Genomic DNA, 19,829 nt, shown 5'->3' with positions numbered 1-19,829 from the left:
GTGATCTGGGGAGGTGGTGGGGACTCTGGGTGACATCCTACAGGGCTAAGTCTGGGGTCTTGAAAGAGGACATGGTTTTCATGCATCTGGTGAGACCTGATGGGGAGGGTTGGTTATATAGGCCCTGTAGGGAATAGGGAGATCATGGGTATGTAACACCAGGGCTGGGGGGCAGGGACAGGTTCTGTGGGAGGGTGTCTTCTAGGCTATAGGACCTGGGAGGACTCCCTGTTCTTAGTGATGCCTGATCTCCGGGAGTTGAGAAAATGCCCTTCATTTGGTTTCCCTCTCCTATGGCAAGTGCTGGGGTTCTGGTAAACCTGCTCAAGCTCCTAAGAACGGAGCCCGTGACAGGGCAGGGCTGAGGTGACAAGCCTCACATGGGCCTACCCCTGGCCACTTGACATAGCCCCAAACGTGGACATAGTTCATGGTCATGTCACATTTTAGGCCTGAGAAATTCAAAGGAAAGCCACACATAACACCCCCACCCCCCCGCCGTACAACATACTCAGGCTTAGACACTGGGAACCACCTGGCCGACCTTTTGGAATATACGATGTACAGGCCCCTCACATAATACACAGGACAGATGGGGGGGGGGGCACAGCAGGACCTCACCCTAGAAACAGCTCCAGTCAAACCACCCAGGTTGGTCAGGCCACTTCACTTGTTGGAATTTCTTGGCTAGGTTTCCCAAGCAGGGCCTCAGTGACTTCTGTCTCTGGAGCCATGACCTGCGGCCTTGTGGTTTGGTGGTCTCTGATCTTGGGATTCAGCCACTTGGATCTTTCTTCCCAGAAGCATCCCAAGGTTGATCCACCCAGGGAAGATGCCTTGAGAGGCATGGTCACTATCCCCAGGTTTCCAGGTGCCCCGCAAGTGGGCGGCAGGCTGGATGGGTGCTCTATGGCCCTGCGGTGTAGAACTAGGATTTTTGAGAGGAAGGGGTGGGAAGCCTGAATTTGGCTTCACATGAGACTTGTGTGACAAAACCATCCTCAAGGGAGTGGCTGTCTCAGGTGCTGACTGCCACCTGGAGTTCTGGTAGAGGCCAGTCATCTCAGGTGCTGTCAGCGACCCATCAGAGTGACCACAAAGAGTCTGATGTTGGGACTTCATTCCTTCAGGCAAAGGAGAATGTGACAATCCCCTTGGGGGCCAGGCCACTCTCCTGCATGAGTGCCTTGTGCTTCTGTTCTCTCACACATGCACACACCAGCACCCAGTGCAAGGCAAGGCTGGTGTCGGGGACTGCCTGAGCCTTGGTCCTACTGCCCCCTGCTCTCTCCGCTCTCTGGGACTTCACCAAATCTTGTCTTTAGAACCCTGGCATCTGGACTGCCAGACCCATTCTATCAGAGCTGGTGAGTTAGCACCCAACCATCCTGGCACAGAGCAAGGGGCTAGGGCTATTCAAATTTTCTAGGACCCCAGGCACAAAACTGCTCCGACGTGTCACCTCCCACCCCCAGGAGACCTTTGATCCTTCAGGTACCTCAGGTAGGGTGCCTTGTGAGAGTACAGGCTGAGTATCCCCATGAGGTTAGACTTCTCAGGGAAGGGACCTGCGGTTCGCCTTATCCTCACTTATCTAACCCATCCTCTGAACTCTGTCAGAGGCCTCCTAAAAAGGAAATGCGATGGGGCTAAGGAACTCTCTAGAAACCCCAACCCTGCCCAAGAGGAATGGATAAAAAAGCATGGGTGCTGATGGGGGAAATGGTGGCAAAGAGGGAGTTTGCTGGAAGCTGGAAAATAGGATCCCCATGAGAAGGATCCTCACAGTGAAGGCCGCACCGGTAGGAGGGGACCTCGGGGCACCGGCCAACAACCCTGTCCCTCCCCCACGAATCAAGAAACCAGGCAGCGAGGCTCTGGGGGCTGCTTTTATGGGGACGACCTGACAGAGGGCATGGTCCGTACAAAACCGGGAACAATACATACATATATATATTATATACAGAGACGCAGTCCTGCGGGGGGGCGGGGCAGGGGCGGTGCCGGCCCGAGAAACCGGAAGCGCCCCGCGGCCCCGCCCACCTGGCCCCGCCCCCCCATCTGCGGCGGCGGAGGAGGCGAAGCGCGTGGGCGCGGGCACTGAGACAGCCAGCTTTTTCAGGGGGTAGGGGCACTTCTGGGGGCGGGGGGGCCGGGGCGAGAAATACTGATCGATGGCGTGGTCTATTTACAGGGGACGAGAAGCCCAAACGATGTGATGGGGGCTGTCTGTTTTTAAAAAATGAACAAAAATCCAGTCTGGGGCAGGGACAGGAGGAAGAGGCAAAATGAGAGATGGATCCTGAAAGGGGAGGGAACCTGGGGGGGGGGCGGGCCTCACCTCCCTTGGTCCAAGCCCCAATTTGGGGTTACAGTGGGGAAACGGAGCGGATTTCACTTAGAAAGCAGGCTGCCAGCAGGGCAGCCCTGGTCTCCAAAAAGATGAGTAGTAGTAAAATTTTGCCCTCCAGTCAAAACCTTGGAAAATTGTGGGTGTGGGCGGAGTGAGGCTGAATTTGCCATGTTAGTACAAGGCTTCCAGGTGTGGCCCTGGGCAGGGCAGGGCCTGGCTCTCCAGTGGGAAATGTTCCCCTCGCCTAAGACCAGGGGCTCTGTAGCCAGGCCCCCTAAGCTGACCTCTCTTCCCTGGCATTCCCAGGCTTGGCCAGGAAACCTGGAGCCCAGAGAGGCCACAGAACAGTTCCAGGAGGAGGTTATGGCTATTTGGCACCTGGGGGTGGGGAGGCACAAGGAAAAATTGAGGGCTGCTGCCCCAGGAAAGGGGGAGCTGGGGACCAGGTGTCCTGGACTCTCCCCTTTTCCCGAAGGATGCATGAGAAGTCAGTGCAGGGCCAGGCCCAGCCTCCAGGCTTAGGGGTAGACTCTGTCCCTCCTGGATGGGGGGACCAGGATGGGAGGAGGTGTGGAGGCAGCCCCTCCCAGCAGGAGGGTCAGAATGCAACAGAGACAGCACAATGATGGGGGACAGGGAAAGGGCCAAGAAGGTAGAATCTCAAGTCAAGAGGCCCAGGGGTCGCCTAGGAGCCCCGTGGGCAGGGAGCAGCCTCCAGGTGGTGAGATGCTGGGAGAGCCCCCAGCCCCATTCCAGTCCAGAGACAAAGGCTGGAGGTTATAAAGTCTGGCAGTATGGTCCTCAGGTCCTTGTGTCCATCCACCACCCAGGCCAACCATCGGCATCCCTTGGCCTCTGTGCCTCAGCCCCATAGGGCAAGAAGGAGGCCGTCCTTCCAGCCACCTCTGTCTGCCCAGGCCCTCTGGTCCCTGAAGCTGGGGGAGGCGGGGCGGAGGGTGGGGAAGTCGGGGCACCTGTCCCCAGGCTGGTAGGGGGCGGGGTGAATTATTGAGGACAGGGGAGGGAGGACAATGGGAGGGGATTAATTATTGTCCCGTCAAGGAATGATTCCTGTTAAGTAGAATTGGAATTCCTCAGTGTTTGCAGGTTTCCTTCCAGTTCTGAGATCTGGCAAACAAAAGGGAGAGGGGGTCAGGCCTGGACACCAGGCGTGGGCCCTGCCCCTTCTGACCCCCTAATGGGGACAGGACCCTGAGCCAGCAGTATGACTCCCTCTCTCCCTCCAGGACCCACAGAGGAGGTACTGAAGGGGAGCTTACCTGCTGCCCCCTCTATAGGCACCGGCCCCCAGGGCATCCCGGGCCTACCTTGTCCAGGAGCTTATCCATCTCCTCCTTCCTAGCCAGCTCTGACTCTTCCAGAACCCGGCGCTGTGCGGTCTCCTTTTTCAGGAACTCGATCTCCCTAGGGATCAGCAGGGGACAGACCGTGGGTAAGGGTGTGTAGTCTGACTTCCATCCAAGGAGTCTCAGGATCCTCAGCCCTGTCCTTAGGCCCACCTGGGCAGCTCTGTCCCTCTCCCTTAAGTCGGGAGGCCCCAGCTCTTCCCAAAACCTCTGGGGCCTGACTGCTGGCTCCAGTAGCCAGTCATTCTGAGCCCAGGTACCCCCACCATGGGGCCCTCCACCTTCTGTGCTCCTTGCCTCCCTACTCAGCTTGGGGGCGGGGGGGAGGGGAAGAGCTGCCGCTAAGGGCCTCTCAGCCCTCCCCGGGCCAGGAAGCCCCACTCCCAGCCCCCTGACCACGTACTTCTGCTGGTAGTCCTTGATGAGGCGTTTGGCCTTGCTGTACTTGCGCTCCAGGGCCTGGTACTGGGCCTGGGTCTCCCGCAGGTGCTCGTCCACAGCCTGGCACAGGCTCTGGGCCTCGCCCCAGTAGCCCTCCAGTTTCTCCATGCGCTCCTTGTTCTCCTCCACGCTCTGCTCCAGCTGGGCCTTCTCCACCCGCCACCGCCCCTTCTCCTGCTCTAGGCTCTGCAGCTGAGGGGGGAAGGAGCAGCCATGGACTGGTGGGGGCCGCAGGGAGCCGAGGGGCGCCCCAATCCTGGCGCCAGCGCCAGCCTCCGGGTGACTCCTGCAGATTTGGAGTTCACTGCCCCCCGCCCCCCCCCCAGCTGCCAACTCCTGTTGGCTGAGCCTGAGAACTGGAAGCTGGAGAGGGAAGACGTGGGGGCTCAGCCGCGGAGCCCCCAGCCAGGGCCCCCACACCGCACCACGCTCCTAGCCGGCAAGAGGCCCAGGTTGGTCAGTGACTCGCTCTGTGACCTGGGGCGAGGCAACTTCCGGCTTAAGCCTCAGTCCTCCCACCTGTGAAACGAGACCGACCCCTGCCTTGCCAAGCTCACGGGGCTCCAGTAAGATGGTAGATGTGAAAGAGCGGGCCAGGGGAGGCTCACCATGGCCCTCTGTCCCCTCTGCAGCTCTGGTACTGCTGCCCAGTCCCTGTATCCGTGGCGTCAACAATCCTGGCTCCTCGCCCGCCTTGTCTCCCCGCTCCTCACGGGCACCGTGCGTGCCCCAGGCCTGACCCCACCCGCACAAACCTATTCCTCCTTTCCAGGATCTCGCTGCCGCACCAGCGCTCAGCCTCACGCCCCTGCCTGCCCCTCCAGCCTCGTTGGCTGCAGATGCCACTTGCTGTCTGTGCCCCGGCCACAGGGGCCTTCCTGCAGACCCTCAGACTTGCCCCGTTCCCTCTGCTGAGAGCGTCCCCACCTCCTCCCCCGTTGGCGCATTATTTCCCACTAGCTCACCCCTCCACTCTCTGCTCAGGGTATCACGTCCCCAGAGAAGTCTCCTGGGATTCCCTCCAGCAGCAGCCGCTGCCGCACCCCCCTGCTCCAGGAGCTCAGCGAGCCCGCGCTCTCCTGCAGAGCCCCGTGTCCATTGATGACGGAACACACACCAGCGTGCACACTAAGCCGCGCGAGGGCAGGGAGTAAATCCGCCTCTGCGCACTGCAGGCACTGGAACCGTGCGGGGCGCTCGGAAGGCACTCGACCGGCGTCTACAAATTGAAAGCCTGAACAGACCTTTGACTTGTGGCCCCCCCCACCCCCCCGCCCCCGGCCCCTTCCTGCTCTGCATCCACCCGGGAGCATGGCCTGTCATCTCGACCTCAGAAATGAGCTCCAACCCGCCCTTCCTCTCCTCCCCTCTGCCTGCACTCCGGGCAACCCGGGCCACCATCCCCACCACCCCCCAGGACACCACCAGCACGGCTGCTTTGCCAGCCTCCGAGTCCTGCCCACCCGCATGTCCTTCCACCGCGTAGGCAGTGACCTTTCCCCCTTCTAGTCCCCCTGTGGCCGCGGGACCAAGGCCAGAGTCCTTCGTGGGGAGTCGGGACCCTGCCAGCCGCAGCCGCCACCCCCACCCCTGCAGGCCCGCTCAGCCTCCCACCCCGTGCCCACAGGAATGGACCCACAGTCAGCGGGCCTCCTCCAGGCTCGACCCTCTCGCCCCCGGGGGGCGCCCTTCCTCGGCCTCAGTCACTAAACCCTGCCTGCTCCCCAAGGCTCAGCTGTGACCTCCCCTCTCTCCATGTGAGGTGGGTGTCCCGTGGCCGCGCGGCCCCCACGAGCCGCCTCTCCCCGCCACACCGGAAGCCCCGTGGCAGTTGGGACACCGAACGTCCAGGCCCAGCAGGGGCCCAGTGCAGACCGGCAAGGTGAAGTCTGCGTGTCGGCCGCCTGCGAGCGCGCTGGCACCCAACGGGCCTCGAGGGGGTGTCGGTGCAGAGTACGTGTGTGTCTGTGTATGTCGCGAGTGTCACCATCGGGGAGCGCGAGAATGCACATGTCCTGTGACACTTCCGGGGAGAGGGCTGTGCCTGTGTGTCTCCCGCAGAGGAACGTAGCGGGAGGCTACATATCCAGCTGCTGCCCTGGGTATCGTGTCACGTGAAGCCCGGCCCACTGTCTCCGTGTCACCACGGAGCGGGTGACTCCAGACAGCCCGGTGAGGAGGCCCGGGTCCAGGCTGGCATGTGTCAGTGCGTGTATCCCTGGGTAGCTTACAACGATTGCTGAGCCTGTTTGTAGAGGACAGGTGGGGGACAGGAGCAATGTGACGACACCTAGAGTGACCTGTGTCACTCGGTCTAGTAGCTCAGCTCGACTTTTTGTTCAGCACCTTTTACGAGCCAGGTGCTGTGCTAAGGATTTTATATGCCTTGTCTCATTTAATCCTCACGACGGAACGTACAGTGTGGGCACTATTATCATCCCATTCTACAGGGGAGGGGACTGAGGCCCAGGGCAGCAAGTGGACGGTGGCACACAGGGGTCCCGAGCTCAAGCTTTTAACACTACGCTCCCCTGCCTCAGAGCAGCAGCTTGTTCTGATTCTGCCTGTGGGTGACAAGTGTCAGTGTCTGCAGGTGAGAAGTGGGGGGGGTCATCCCCCCAGCCCTCATTCCCCCCCTCCCCGTGCCACATTCTTACCTTCCTTTTCAGCTGCTGGATCTCTGCCTCAGTCACAGCATGCTTGATCTGGAGCTGTGGGGGCAGAGAGGCAGGTGCTCAGCTCTGGCTGGAGTCGGTCATGGCCTGCCTCTGCCCTCCGCCACCCCAGGGACCCCCTCTTCCCACCTCCTTGAACTTGTGCACCAGCTTCTCGGGCTCCATGTCCACAGGGGACAAGGCATCCTCGTTTTCCGCCAGCTCGAACACCTCGATGGCCATCTCGCCACCCGGGAACGTGGGGCTCAGCTCCTCATCCTCGTCGGTGGCATATTCTCCTGTCTGCGAAGGGAGCAGGGAGGCTGTGCACCCTGCCCACCTCAGCCCCCCTGAGCCCCGAAGAGCAGGGCTTAGACTGGCAACAGCCTGTCAGTGTCAGACCGGGAGCTACCCAGGGCTGTGGGTCACGCCTCAGGGGGCTGGGGCCACCCCGGTGGCATGGTCTAGATCTTCCCCCAACAGCCTGGTAGTTCCCCCATGAGACTGGGACCCCTGAAGAAACCGCCTGTGCTTTTCCCCTCGCACTGCGGGTCCCCTGAGGTCTGGAGCCACCTCCTTCCTTAGATTAGGTTCCCTGAAGGTAGAGGCCATGCCTTCGTCTCAGAGCAGGGACTCGGAGGGAACTGCATTTTCCTTGTAGGAGCAGGAAGGCTCTCTGAAGACAGAGTGTGACTCCTCCATCAGACTAAGGGTTCTTTGAAGGAAGGGTCTGCATCTCCTCCCTCAGTCTGAGGACGCCCCCAGGATAGGGAAAGGTGCCCTGGCCTCCTTCACGAGGCCTGGGAAAGGCGCCGAGGCAGAGGATAGGTGTGATGCTCCATCCAGCCACCAGGGGGCGATGGGGCTGCCGGCCAGGCCGGGAGTCCCTACCTCCTCGTCATCCTCCCCGTACTGGGCGTATCTCTGCTCCATCATCTCTCGCTGCCATCGCTCCTGTTCTAGGGTCTGCTGAATTAGCTGGGCCACCTCGCTCTGCTCGCCTGGCCGCTCCCGGCCAATCATAAACCTGCAGGGGCACGAGCGTCATCCCCCTGCCTCTGTCTTCACCTGGGTGATACCATTATCCTCCCAGCTGGTGCTCCCCTCTCCACACTCAGACCCTCCCAAGGGAGGTGAAATGAGAGGGCTGAGTCCAGAGGCTGTGGAGTGTTAATAATGAATGGGGGGAGCTGGGGGCCCTTCTTGGGTTTCCTTCCCTGGACAGCCAGAAGGCCCACTAACCCTCGCAGCCAGTTTTGGGGGAGGGGTGATGTCAGCCAAACCCCCTGCTGGGCTGCAGGGGACAGGAGCTCAGGGGCTGCCAGGGCAGGGGGCTCTTCCTCCACCACAGGGGAGAAAACGAGGCAGGGGAATGGTGAAGCTGACCCGTCCCAGCAGCCTGCTTCCCCACTGCCCTGCCGTGGGGCTGTGGAGGGGTATCTCTGTGAGCTCCAAGCCCCCAGGCTTCAGGAAGGGGCGGGATGATGGTGAGTGGAGATTAGGATGGAGAGGAAATAGTGGAACTTCCAGGCACTAGCCCCTCCTCTCCGTGGCCACCCACATCCTGTTTCTCTCCACCACCCTTTCCTGGGGGCAGTGCCCCTTTTAGAGAGGGCAGGGAGTGGTCCCTGAATGTTATGCCAGAGAGGGACAGAAGGAGCCTCTAACCCAATTCCCTCTATTGACAGGCCCGGGGAGGGGAGTCCTCCCGGGATTACACAGCTGGTGAGGAGGGAAGGATGAAGTGCCTGGTGGGGGGACCCCAATTTGGATGGCATTCTCCATGCACGTCTTGGCTCTTCAGTGACTGAGTCACGGACAGGCAGGGGAAGGAGGCCAGGTTGGAGGCGCTGCAGGCCATGGGCCTTGGAACCCGAGCGCCGGTGGCCGGCAGCGCGTGGGGCAGGCCTATGGGTACAGCCATTCCTTCCGGCAGGGAGGCCGTGGAGGCTCCTCTATAAGGTGGGCCACCCAGAGCCTTATCTGGGTGTGGGCAGGCGGGCAGAGAGGCGGGATGAGGGCCAGGCCTCCCGTCTATTCCCACTCCCCACCCAGCCGGGCACTGCCGGCCCTTACCGCACGCGACCCTTGGTGTTCCGGAGCACGGAGGCCGCAAAGCTCTGGGTGACTCCAACCAGACTCGTGCCATCCACCTCCACCAGGAGATCATTCACTTGGATCCTGGGAGAGGCCACACTGGTTAGGGGACCATCACAGGGGAACTGGAGCGGAGGTGGCGGTGGTCTCCCACCATCAGGACCTGAGGCTCAGTCCTCCCTGGGTCCTGGTACTTTGTCTACTGGCATAAAATGCATGGGGCCAGAGGGTCAGGGATCAGCCGGACCCACCACTGGGCAGTGAGACCTGGGCAAGCAAACCCGACACAGACAGGCTGGACCAAGCACACTTCGTGTGATAATCACACCCTCGTCCCCTCCTCCATCACACCCGACGGAGTAGTGTGACACCCACAGTGTTCGTGGCCACCACGCACACCCAAAGCACAGGTGACACGTGGTCCTCTTACGGGTCTGAAGATTTTCTCCCAAATGCCTGAGACCCCCATGGCATACTCTTGTGCTCGCCGCACCCCGAGACGGGCACAGCCCCCACCATGTTCTGGGTGTGGCAGCAGACGCCCTGGTTCCCCACCCCAGAAGGACAGAGATGGGGGTGGGCCAGCCTGGCCCGCCGAGGGGGATGGCAGGCCCCCTGGCCACCTCCTTCCTCCACTGCCACCCCCCTGCGCGCTCCAGGCCTTCTGTCAGGGCTCCTCTGCGGAAGTGGAGGAAATGGCCTATTGTGAGCGGCTCACCCCCTGGTGCATGTGGGCACTCTCTCCCACGTGCACACACTCCCCACGCTGCCAACAGCCAACAGGGGACCACAGGAACGGCTCTGGAAGTCCAAACTGGGGGGGGGGGGGTAAGTGAAAGAGCTCGGGTTGTCACCGGCCTTTTGTCCACCCCCCACGCCACCTGGGCCACAGCAGGCAGAAGCTCTAGCAACATGACCCCAAAGCCACCCAGCCCCTACAGGGACACCCACTCATCTCTGTCATATGGAGGGGGTCTGGGTTTGGAGGTGCCACCACAAGCCTCCCCTGATATCAACTGCCAACTTACAACAACGCTGGGGATGCCCCAAAGCCCCTCCCACGTCCCCCCTGTGATACATACACAGTGGAGTGGCCCACGGAGGGGTCGCTGGGTGCCCAGGGCTCCAGGAGGCCCTCCTGAACCTTCTGGCCCCTCCAGCCTCAGAGGCCAAACACAGGTACACACGCTCACACGTGCGCTCACACAAGGAGCAGTCTCCTCCCAGGTACACCACACGCCCGCATCCCCCTTGTTCTCTAGGCTCCGGCCATACCTGCGGGCTTTCAGTCCCCTTCCTGGAACCTTTTGCACATTCTACTCCCTCAGCCTAACTAAGTCCGGCTCATCCCCAGGCCTTAGCTCCGACATCACCTCTCCAGGAAGCCTTCCCTGCTATCCAGAGAGAGCAAGTCCTGCTTTTTATGCCTTCATGCCACCCTGTGCTTTTCCCACATTTGCTGCGTGTCCACTTGGATGTCTGTCTGCCTCACCACACCACATGCTTCCCGAGGGCAAGGGAAGCCGTCACTGACTCCCCAGGGCCTGACTCCAGCCCTGCCACAGAGCCAGCGATATTTGCTAAGTGGGGAAAAAAAAAAAAAAAAAAGCTCAGATGTATCCACCAGGAACACAGACTCCATGGCTGTGCTCTCCCTCCCATAGCCCACACACGCCCAAAAAACAGGACATACAATGCCTCCGTGCAGCCCCCTCCCCACCCCACAAAGAACGTAAGCGCCATTTGGGCAGGGTTCCCAGTGGGTTTGTTCACCGCTGTACCCCCTGGACCAGCACCTGGCACAGTAAGGCTCCACGAACACCTGAACCCCACACAGACAGGGGCCCATCCTGGCTCGGTGGCCTGGCCTGCAGCTGACGGCTGATGGGGGAGAGGGGTACCTGCCGTCCCGGTGGGCCGCACCACCCTCGGTCACCGTCTTCACGAAGATGCCCAGCTTCTCCAGGCCCATGTCCGCCCCGGCCCCCATGCCGATGATGCTGATGCCCAGGCCCTCGGAGTCTGTGGAGCAGAAAATCAGGACAGGCTGGTGTTGGGAGGTGGGGGTGAGGTGAGGCGTCCCAGCCAGGGCTTGCAGGGGACAGAGTGAGAGACACCCCCCACCCCCAACCTCACCCCAGGGCACGGCCCGACCTCAGGCAGCAGTCCCCATGCTTAGGAGAGGTCCACAACTGGGGCAGAGACACTGTTCTGTCTATCCCCTCTTTGCCAAGCCAACTGGGAAGCTCCTGGGTCACCCCCTGCCCTTTGCCCCTCACAAGAACCGATGAGCAGCAGGGCATGCTGAGGGGGGCCCAGGCGTCTTGGGGGGGCCAGAGTCTACTGTACACACAGATAAGGGATCCAGAGGGATGGAAAGGCGGGGGGGGGTCTTCTTTTCTACACAGACTCATCCATACTTAGGGTCTCCATGACCCAAGACCTCCTGCTCTTCTCTCCACAGCTGTCCCCTCCTGTCTCATGGGTCTCTGACATCCCAACTCTTATCTTCCCCCACAAACAGCCTCTTCCTGTCTGCTACTCCCTCATGGGGCCTGGGAGTCGCCTGGACTCCTCCCTCCCCCTCACCGTCTCAGCCAGAACCAAATAACCACCAGATCCTGCAGATTCTACCCCCCAAGGATCTCTCAAGTACATGCACTTCCCACATGGCCATCATCTTGTCCACACTGTGATCTCTCTCCATCCACTTATGACCCTTCTCCCCCCAGCACAGCCTCACGTGGTCCTTCTAGAATACCTTTCCCACGCCTTGCCATGGTTTCCTGTCCATCTTAGAGAACAGTGTCCTCCACATGGTCTATTAGGCCCTGCATACCCTTCTTGCCCTCGTGATCAAAATGTAGCCAAGCCTCTCCTCTCTTTCCCACATGCTCCCCTGAATTCCCATCTTCAGAGCTCAATGCCAGCATAACTTCCTTGGGGACCCCACTGACCTGAGTCCACGTACTGTCCTAGCGGCCCCCCCCCCGTTCCCTGCCCCGCCCCTATTGCAGCGTCTAAGTGAGCTGGGACGGCTCCTTCAGCGCGTGGCCCTGGGGACCCGGCACCCGAAGGAGCACAGGGTACGGCAGGCCCGGGGGAGGGGGGGCGGGGGCTGCTGCAGTCCGCTTGGCTGGGGGCACTGACAGGGGACCAGGGCAGAGCTGGCGCCAGAGAGGCGACCACCACCACCGCCCCCGCCGCCCCTGCGGCCTGGCCCCGGCCCCCGGCCTCTCACCCTTCTCCAGCTCCACAGGGAACAGCTCTAGCCTCTCCACACGCTTCTCCAGCTCATACTCAGCCGAGGCAGCCATGGGGTCCACGTCCTCATTGCGCCGGTCGTAGTCCTCGTTGGAGTAGGTACTGAACACCTGCGGAGGGGCCACTCGTCAGAGGCAGGGGCAGGGCTGGTGCCCGGCGCCCGCCGGCGTTCCTCTACTGCTCCGGGCCTCCCCCAGCCCCAGTGTGACCCCAGCTCGGGCGGCAGGCCCTTCTGCTGCTCGAGCCCGCAGGGCCCCGGAGAAAGGGGCGCAGTTGCCCCATCCACACCATTATTCTCCCCCACAGCCCCAACTGGCGTGCGCGTGGCTGCTGTAGAAAGAAAGGAAGGGCAATCCTCGAGAAACCAGCCGACTCAGGAAGCCAGACCTCAGGTCAGAGACAGACCAACAACAGACTGGGGCAGAAAGAAACACAGGGAGCCAGAGAGCCAGACAGACGGCGGGAGAGTGGAAAGAACAGGCTGAGCAGGAGTAGAGGGGCAGAGGAGGAGGGGAGTAAGAATGGAGAAGATCCTGGAGGATGCCAGATGGGGAGAGAGGGGGGAGCGGGTGTGAGACGCAGGGACAGGGGAGAGAGGAGGAGAGAGAGAGGAACAGAAGAAGACGGGGGCACCCAGGACCCAGCTGACCTGAACCTGAAGTTGAAGCCAGGGTGGGGGAGGGAAGCAGAAAAGATCACCTCCACCTTCCCACGGAGAAAGGGCAGCCCTCCACTTGAGGTGTCCCTCAGGTGGCAGAAGGTGGATGGGGGAGAATGCCAGGCCCACGTGGCTTTGCCTGCATGACCAGGCCTCAGTTTCCCTCCCGAGAAGCAGCTCTGAGGTGTGCCCCTTATCCCCAGTGCACTAGAAGGCCCAGGCCAGAGGCCCAGGACCCTGGTGAAAGCAAGGAGCTCAGGGAGGTGGCAGCCTCTCTGACTTTGTCCCCAGTGAACCCAGTCTGCATGGGGGCCCTAAGGCCAGCCCTACCTTGTTGTCCCCTCTACCCCTCTGCTGTCCCCTTCCTGTGTCTCTCAGTGAGAAGGGGAATTCCAAACCTCCTCCAGAGAACAGAGAGGCTAGGGCAGGGGCTCTGTGGGAGTACCTAATTTTGGGTCCAGGCGGGGGTACCCCCAGTGGGAGGTTAATGAGCACCATTCGGGGTACCATGATGCGTTCATGCTTCATGGCCTGCAGCGACAGGTTGGCACCACTTGGAGCCAAGCAGGGGCGAGAAAGGGTGGGAGCAGCTCTATCCGACAGTTGGGCCTGAGGCCTGAGCAGCTGGAATGGAGCTCCGTGTCCCCCGAGGCCCCTGCCAGGGCCCCCTCTCCTCCAGGAGCAGGCCCATGGGCACCCTGGCAGGCAGCAGACTTGTGTCCCAGCCTTTGTCTGGGCTCACTCAGTGTCATCCTCCACTCCCCCCCACCAGAGCCTCGCTCCCACAGTGGGGTTTCACAGGATTAGAAGTGCAGCTGGGAGGGGCCTATGTGGTCACTTCACTCACTGCCCTCGATTTCACTACATTAGAGAAACCAAGCTCGGGCCCTTAGAGCTCGTTGTCAGTTGGGCAGTGGCCGGACTACCCTCCTGACATCTGGCCATTGGCCTCCGAGCCCCTGGAGGGATGCGCCATCCAGTCTGCACACAGCATAAGATGCCAGGTCTGCTGCCAAGGTCACCTGGGTCAGCCCGTGGCAGGGCAGGATGAGACTGCACCCAGCTGGGCCCTGGTGGGTGGGTCACCTGTGACTCTGTCCCCCCCCTTGCACTCATGCCCTGGGCTTGGCAAATCGGCTTTGGCCCACTTTTGCATCTGAGTCCCCTGCCCCTCACCTTCTGCTCCAAGGGACAGGGTCCCTTCATCCCTCAGTCTTTGTGGTGCCCTCCCCGATGCGTGTGTGCGAGGCAGTGAACACACTGTGACCTCCAAAACACCCTCCCAGCCTGCCCCGGGCTTTGCCCTCCCCTCTCTTCTCAGCTGATCAAATCCTGCCCCCTGCAGGAAACCCTCGGGCTCAGAGGCCCCAGACCGCCCCTCACATTGCCCACCATGACGTGCCCAGCCGATCAGCGGCTTGGGCCCTGTCCCCTGCCCCAAGTGACAACATGGAATTGGGCTCTCTGTCCTCAGCAGAAGCCTCCACAAAGGCAACAACTGGGTCATCCGCAGGGCACCAGACCTGGGAATCAGTGTCAATGCAGGGTGGGGGCAGGGAGGGGGAAAAACTGGAACCCACTGTCCAGGGTGGGGAGGAGGAAATCCCCAGCGAGGTCAAAAGTCAGACACGCCAAGGCAGCACCACGGACCACTGGCTCCCGCACTCGTGCGAGCAAGAGTCACCAGGGACCAGGGAGCACTGCTCTAAATCATGCGCTATTTTTTACCCAAAAATCAGGGTAAGGTGTCAAATATAGACAGTCAGAGGCCCAGGACTGAAAGACCAACAAACTCCATCTCTGGATCAGGCTGCTCAGAGAACTGGTGATTTGGAGGGGCGAGGGGGGCCCTGACTCCTCAGGTCCCAAGAAACGCCCTCATCCTCCATTCCGTCCAGGATCCCATCCAGGATCCCGTCCAGGATCCCCTAGCCCTCAGGACAGCGAGGGAGGAGGAAGGACTTATAAGGTCGCAGCCCCAGAAGGGGGAGGGCTGGCCTGGCAGAGTAGCATCTTTCAGGCCTTGGCTGGGGTGGGGGCGGGGGAGAGGGGCAGCCGCTGATACTCCAGGAGGGCCGGGAGGAATCGTGGGCGGCCTCAGTGTCCAGGAGCAGTTACGGAAACTTTGAGCAGACAGACGAGGGCTTGGCTGGGGAGAGGTAAAGGCAGGGTCCAGGCCTAGGAGAGTCTGGGGCCTGGACACCCTCCTGCAGCGGACCCGGTGCTGGGCACAGCTGAGCCTGGGGCACTGAGAAAGGGCCATCTAGGCTGGATGCGCCAGCCAAGATTGGAGGGTGGCAGGAAGCAGGGGTGACCTAGGGCTCCTAATTCTTCCCGGGAATGTCCCCACCACCCACACTGGCACTGTTCTGAGGATCTCAGGGCGCTGGCACAAGCCACGGACCAATCGCCAAGAGTGGTGGTGGGGATGGGGGAAGAGACCCCCAAGGGGGCAGCTCCCATCCGTCTTTCAGGGCACCCAGAGAATGTGGCAAGAGCGCTTGGAGCTTGCCAAGGCCATGGGAGTGTGCCCTACTGAGCAGCCAAGAGCAAAGGCATGTGGTAGCTGCCGGGCATCCTGGGGGCTTTCCCGGCCCCACCCCTCTGTTCTGTGCCCTGCCCAAGGCCCAGCCCCCTCATGGGCCAGGCCAGGCGCCTGCTGCCTGCGGAACCCAACACCTCCACCTCCCCAGCTGGCCCGGCACAGACCCCAGGGAACAGGGCCCCAGCACCAGGCCTCTCCCCCACCGCCAGTCACATGGCCCCAGCTCAGCTCACCCTCAAAGACCTGCTTCCCTCTTTCACTTCTGCAAACTTGGGGTGGGGGCTACAGACAGGATGGAGGAGGGTTACGGTCCCCTACACCTTCGTTTTAGGAAGTTCTTGGCTCCTCCCTCCTCTACAGGGGGAACGCAGGGGGTGTTTCTAAGCTCCCCCACTCCCCCCCCCCCCGGGGTGGAGTAAGGACCAATGTGGGGAGGGTCTCCTGAGGACACACACACAGACACACACCTTCCCCCCACCCAAGCCCCAGCCTCAAGCAGCCTCTGGAGGAAGAGAGCCTGGGAGAGAGGAAGGGGAAGCAGGTGTCCGGGATGCGGGTGCGGCGGAGCCAGGGCGAGGCAGCAGGCACAGGAACCCGAGGGCAGGTCGGGGCAGGCCGCCCTCGTCTGGGGCCTGAAAATCGTCCCCCTCTGACAAACAGCTGGAACTCCCCCACGCCCCCCTCAGGGTGGTAACTTCTGGGAAGGGGGCTGGGTGGCAGGGGCTGACTCAGCCTGCCAAACCCGGCTGGCAAGGCGGGGGCGACGGCGTGCACGTGGCAGGGGCGGCGCGGGGGCGGGGAGGGGGGCTCACTTACTTGGATGGGCGCCGTGCTGAAATGGATCTTCCGGCTCGGGGCCGGGTCCTCTTCCTCCGAGAGCCCCGGAATCTCCACGCACCCCGACTCGGGCTCGTAGGGGGGCTCCCCATCCTCCTCGTCTTCTTCGTCGTCCTCCTCCAGGGCACTTCCCCCAGAGTCCTCCCCCAGCCCACTGTAGGCGCTCACGTCCACCAAGTCTGCCTCCGAAAAGTCCTCCTTCTTGGACTCATCCGCCTCCTCCGGGGCCACGTCCGGGGCCCGGCCGTTGCCTACCCCTCTTTCAGGCGCCGCCACGGTCGCCGTGGCCTCCTCGGGGGCCGCCTGGGCCTTCTGCTCCTCCGGCGCGGGGCTGGCAGTGGTTGCCAAGGTGCTGCCATTCTCCAGGGCCGCGTGGACCGTCACCTCCGCCTGAATCACCTCCCCGGGCGCCGCCTCGGCCTCAGACTCCCCGCTCTCCTCCACCTCCACCGGCTTGATCTTGCGCACCTCCCGGGGCTTGGGGGGCGGCCGGGCAGGGGCCACTCGGTGCTGCGGAGGCTGCTGCCCTCCGGGGCCGCGTTCCTTCTCGGCCGGCGCATCCCCCGACGGGGCGGGCGGCGGCGGCGGCGGCGGCTGGAACACCCGGGACCGCTTACTGACCAGCTTCGAGTTGACCTGGGGAGCCCCGGCGGCCGCGGCCCTGGGCAGCCCCGGCCCACGGTGGAGGCCGGTCCTCGAGTCGGCCTTCTCGAAGACGGCGCTGAGCTGGCTGACCGTCGGCGACACGGCGTCGGCGTCCAGCTTGTCCAGCGCCTCGGTGCTGCCGTTGAAGCGCACCACGACGTCCAGCTTCCGGTCCTGCAGGCCGGCGCGCTCCTGCCTCAGCAGCCGCCGCGCCGCGGCCTCCTTGTCGCCGCCCGCGGCCGCCGGGACGCTCCGTTCGAACAGCTTCCGCGTCTCCTGCAGCCGGGACGGCGGGTGCGGCGGCGGCGCGGGCTGCGCCGAGGGCGCGGGCTTGGAGTCGAAGCGGCTCACGCGCTCCGACACGCTGGTGCCCAGCTTGAGCAGGGCGCTGTGGTCCACGTTCTCGTTCAGGCTGCTGGCCCGCGGCAGCGACAGGCGCACGCCGCGCTCGGGCGCCCGCGGGGCCTCGGTGGGGCCCGCGCCTCCGCCCGCCTCGCCCGGCGGCCCCGCCGTCGTGCCCATCTGCAGGAACATACTTTTGATGCGGTGGACGTTGGAGCCATATTTCTTGTGGTGGGCCGCCTTGGGCGCCTCGTCGGGCCCGGGCGCGTCGGGCGGCTTCAGCGCCTGGATGCCCGCCTCGTAGGCGCTGCGGTGCGGGGAGGCGCTCCGGAGGGGACCCCCGGGCCCCCGCGGCTCCGTCTTCATCATGGTGGGGGGAGACGGGGGCGCATCCCCTCGCTTCCCGCTCCCCCCCTCCAACAGGCGGCTGGCCAAGTCAGGACCACCGCCCCCTCCCCCCGAGAAAAGAAACCCCGGAAGGCCTTTTTTAGGCTCCCCCCAAACCAAGCTGCCAAAAACAGTTAACCCCGCTTAAAAAAGGGGGGGGGAATCTCCGAGCGCCCTGTGTGGGTCGCCTCCCCCAATCCAGCTGCCACAGACAGCCAGCCCCTCTTTCAGAGCCCGAGCGGCCTGCTACGGTCGCCCCCACCCAAATTAGAAAAGCGGCGGCGGCCGGGGCCGGTGGGACCGCGCGCCCTGCCCGCGAAGCAGCGGCGGAGGCGCCGGCTCACATCGTCCGAGGCGGTGTCAGCAGGGCTGGCAGCCCGGGCGTCCCCCACCCCGGCCGGGGGCCTCGGCTCTCGGGGGGCCCGGCACCCCGGCGCCCATGGCTGCTCCGCCGGCCCGGGCCGCTCCACCGCCGCGCCACCCTCCCTCCCTCCCTCCCCCCCGCGCCCCGAGCCTCGGTCTTTCTCTGGCTCTGCCCGAGCGGCGGCTGCCCGAGACCGAGCGGCTGCCCTTCTCGCCGCCGCCGCTGGGGGACTGGCACCTCTGGGTCCTAAAGGGATCGGATTTCCGGGGCCGGAGTCTGTGAGCCCTCCCCTTCCCCTCCTCCCGAATGTATCCCCTCCCCTGCCCGTCCCTCTCGACTGCCTGACGCTGACCCCTCCGGTCCTGGCCTGTCGTCTTCAGCCCTTCCATCCCAACCTCTGACTGCGGCTTCTCACAACCCACAAAAGCACAGCCCCACCAAACACTGGGGGAGGCAATCCAGCCCCAGTGGTCTCAGTGTGGGCCCCTCTCCTCCCCAAATGGGAAGGGAGATTAGTGGGGCGGGGCAAAGGATCGTTGCCTTCAAGGCCCTTGGAGTTCCCTATTGTGGTTCAAGACCAGCCTCAAAGTCGCTGGGCACTTTAAAATTTTTTAAATTCAGATTTCTGGGCCCTCCTCCAAACTTTGGGAAGCAGAATCTCAGAGGCCGGCCCAGGAATCTGCATTTTAACGATTTCTCATGGAGAACCTTTTGCAATCTTCTAAGGTGTGAAAGTTTAGCCCAGGGTTTCTGGCCTTGTGGTGGAGGAGGAAGGAAAACAGAGAAAGGAAATGATCCTCATCCCCCAGGCGGCAGCCCAAAGCTGGCCTTTGCCCCTTGGCAGTTTGAAAGGGGGTGTCCTGTGGCCAGCCTGCCCTGCACCCAGGGAGGGGGTGGAATCCCTGTCTTCAAGCCCCTACCTGGGCACTCTTGCCTCTTAAACAGGAAGAAGGAGTTTGGGCGGAGGAATTCTGGAGGCCTGGGGCCAAAGTTTCACCAGTGAGAGCTCTAGCTTGGGTCTCTGATCTAAAGGTTCCTGGCCACTGTTGTGCAAGTGTGTGTTAGGGAGGCAGGGGGAAAGATGGTAGTGACCTACACATCCCCTGTCCTGGCAACCCAGAAAGCTGTTGTGATGCTCTTCCCAACCCCCATATAATACACAGCAGGGAACCTGGGGCTGCTCCCTACCCGTCCCCAGCTGCCAGGGCTGGGAGTTAAGGTCCACCCCCTAGACCGTGACAGGTCCAGATGCGCGGCTTCACTCCACAGATCCCAGGAAATGATGAACAGTGTGGAACCTAGGACCCAGAGAACAACTCAGGCACAAAGCCTCCCCCCACTCCCAGCTGCTTCCTGCATCTCGGCCTTCCTGCGGTCTCTGCCTCCTCCCCCGCCCTCTTCTCTTCCATCCTCTTCCTCTTCATCCCAATCTCCCACTCTCTCCCCAGCTTGCCTAGAATTGCTGTTGTAGGGAATCCTCCCACTACTCCACTGTAGGGGTGTCTGTGGGTTTTGCGGGATATAAGCCGGTTAGCACGTGCAAAAGAGTGTGGGGGATGGGGTGTGGGAAGCTGCCTGGGAATCCTGAATATTGGGACGGGGAGGGGCCTGGAACCACAGGATTGGATCCCGAGGCTAAGAGAGAGGGAAGATTTGGGCTCTGAGCAGAGACCGGAAATGAACCCAGACCTCAGGCTTTCCCTGGGCCACCTGCCTCTTTGCCCAGCTGCACAGGACACTTCCCCCTTCCTGATTTTATACTTTGGGATGGGACAGACTGAAGAAGCCATCCTCAACCTCCCCTCCCTCCTAACCCTTTTTAGAAGATCTTTCAGGAACAAGCTTTGGGACTTGGGTTTCCAAGTTCAAAGTCTG

The 19,829-nt window shown here is 62.3% G+C and overlaps 1 protein-coding gene across 1 annotated transcript; it reads right to left on the bottom strand.

Moving 5' to 3' along the window:
* Nucleotides 1-1,875: 1,875 nt before the first annotated feature.
* PPP1R9B (protein phosphatase 1 regulatory subunit 9B) lies at nt 1,876-18,069 on the bottom strand. The gene is made up of 10 exons (XM_035026880.1): nt 16,196-18,069; nt 12,154-12,286; nt 10,814-10,934; nt 8,892-8,996; nt 7,707-7,842; nt 6,966-7,118; nt 6,819-6,872; nt 4,124-4,353; nt 3,682-3,778; nt 1,876-3,481 (listed from the first exon to the last, which is right to left on the bottom strand). The coding sequence occupies exons 1-10, from the start codon at nt 17,570-17,572 to the stop codon at nt 3,428-3,430; spliced, it is 2,460 nt and encodes an 819-aa protein (XP_034882771.1). The 5' UTR covers nt 17,573-18,069; the 3' UTR covers nt 1,876-3,427.
* Nucleotides 18,070-19,829: the final 1,760 nt, after the last annotated feature.

The sequence above is a fragment of the Mirounga leonina genome, unplaced genomic scaffold (genome assembly GCF_011800145.1).
Source record: "Mirounga leonina isolate KUSES-001 unplaced genomic scaffold, KU_Mleo_1.0 Mir_200, whole genome shotgun sequence".
NCBI lineage: Eukaryota > Metazoa > Chordata > Mammalia > Carnivora > Phocidae > Mirounga > Mirounga leonina.
Note: the sequence above shows the minus strand (reverse complement) of the source record. Positions and strands in the feature narration are given on the sequence as shown.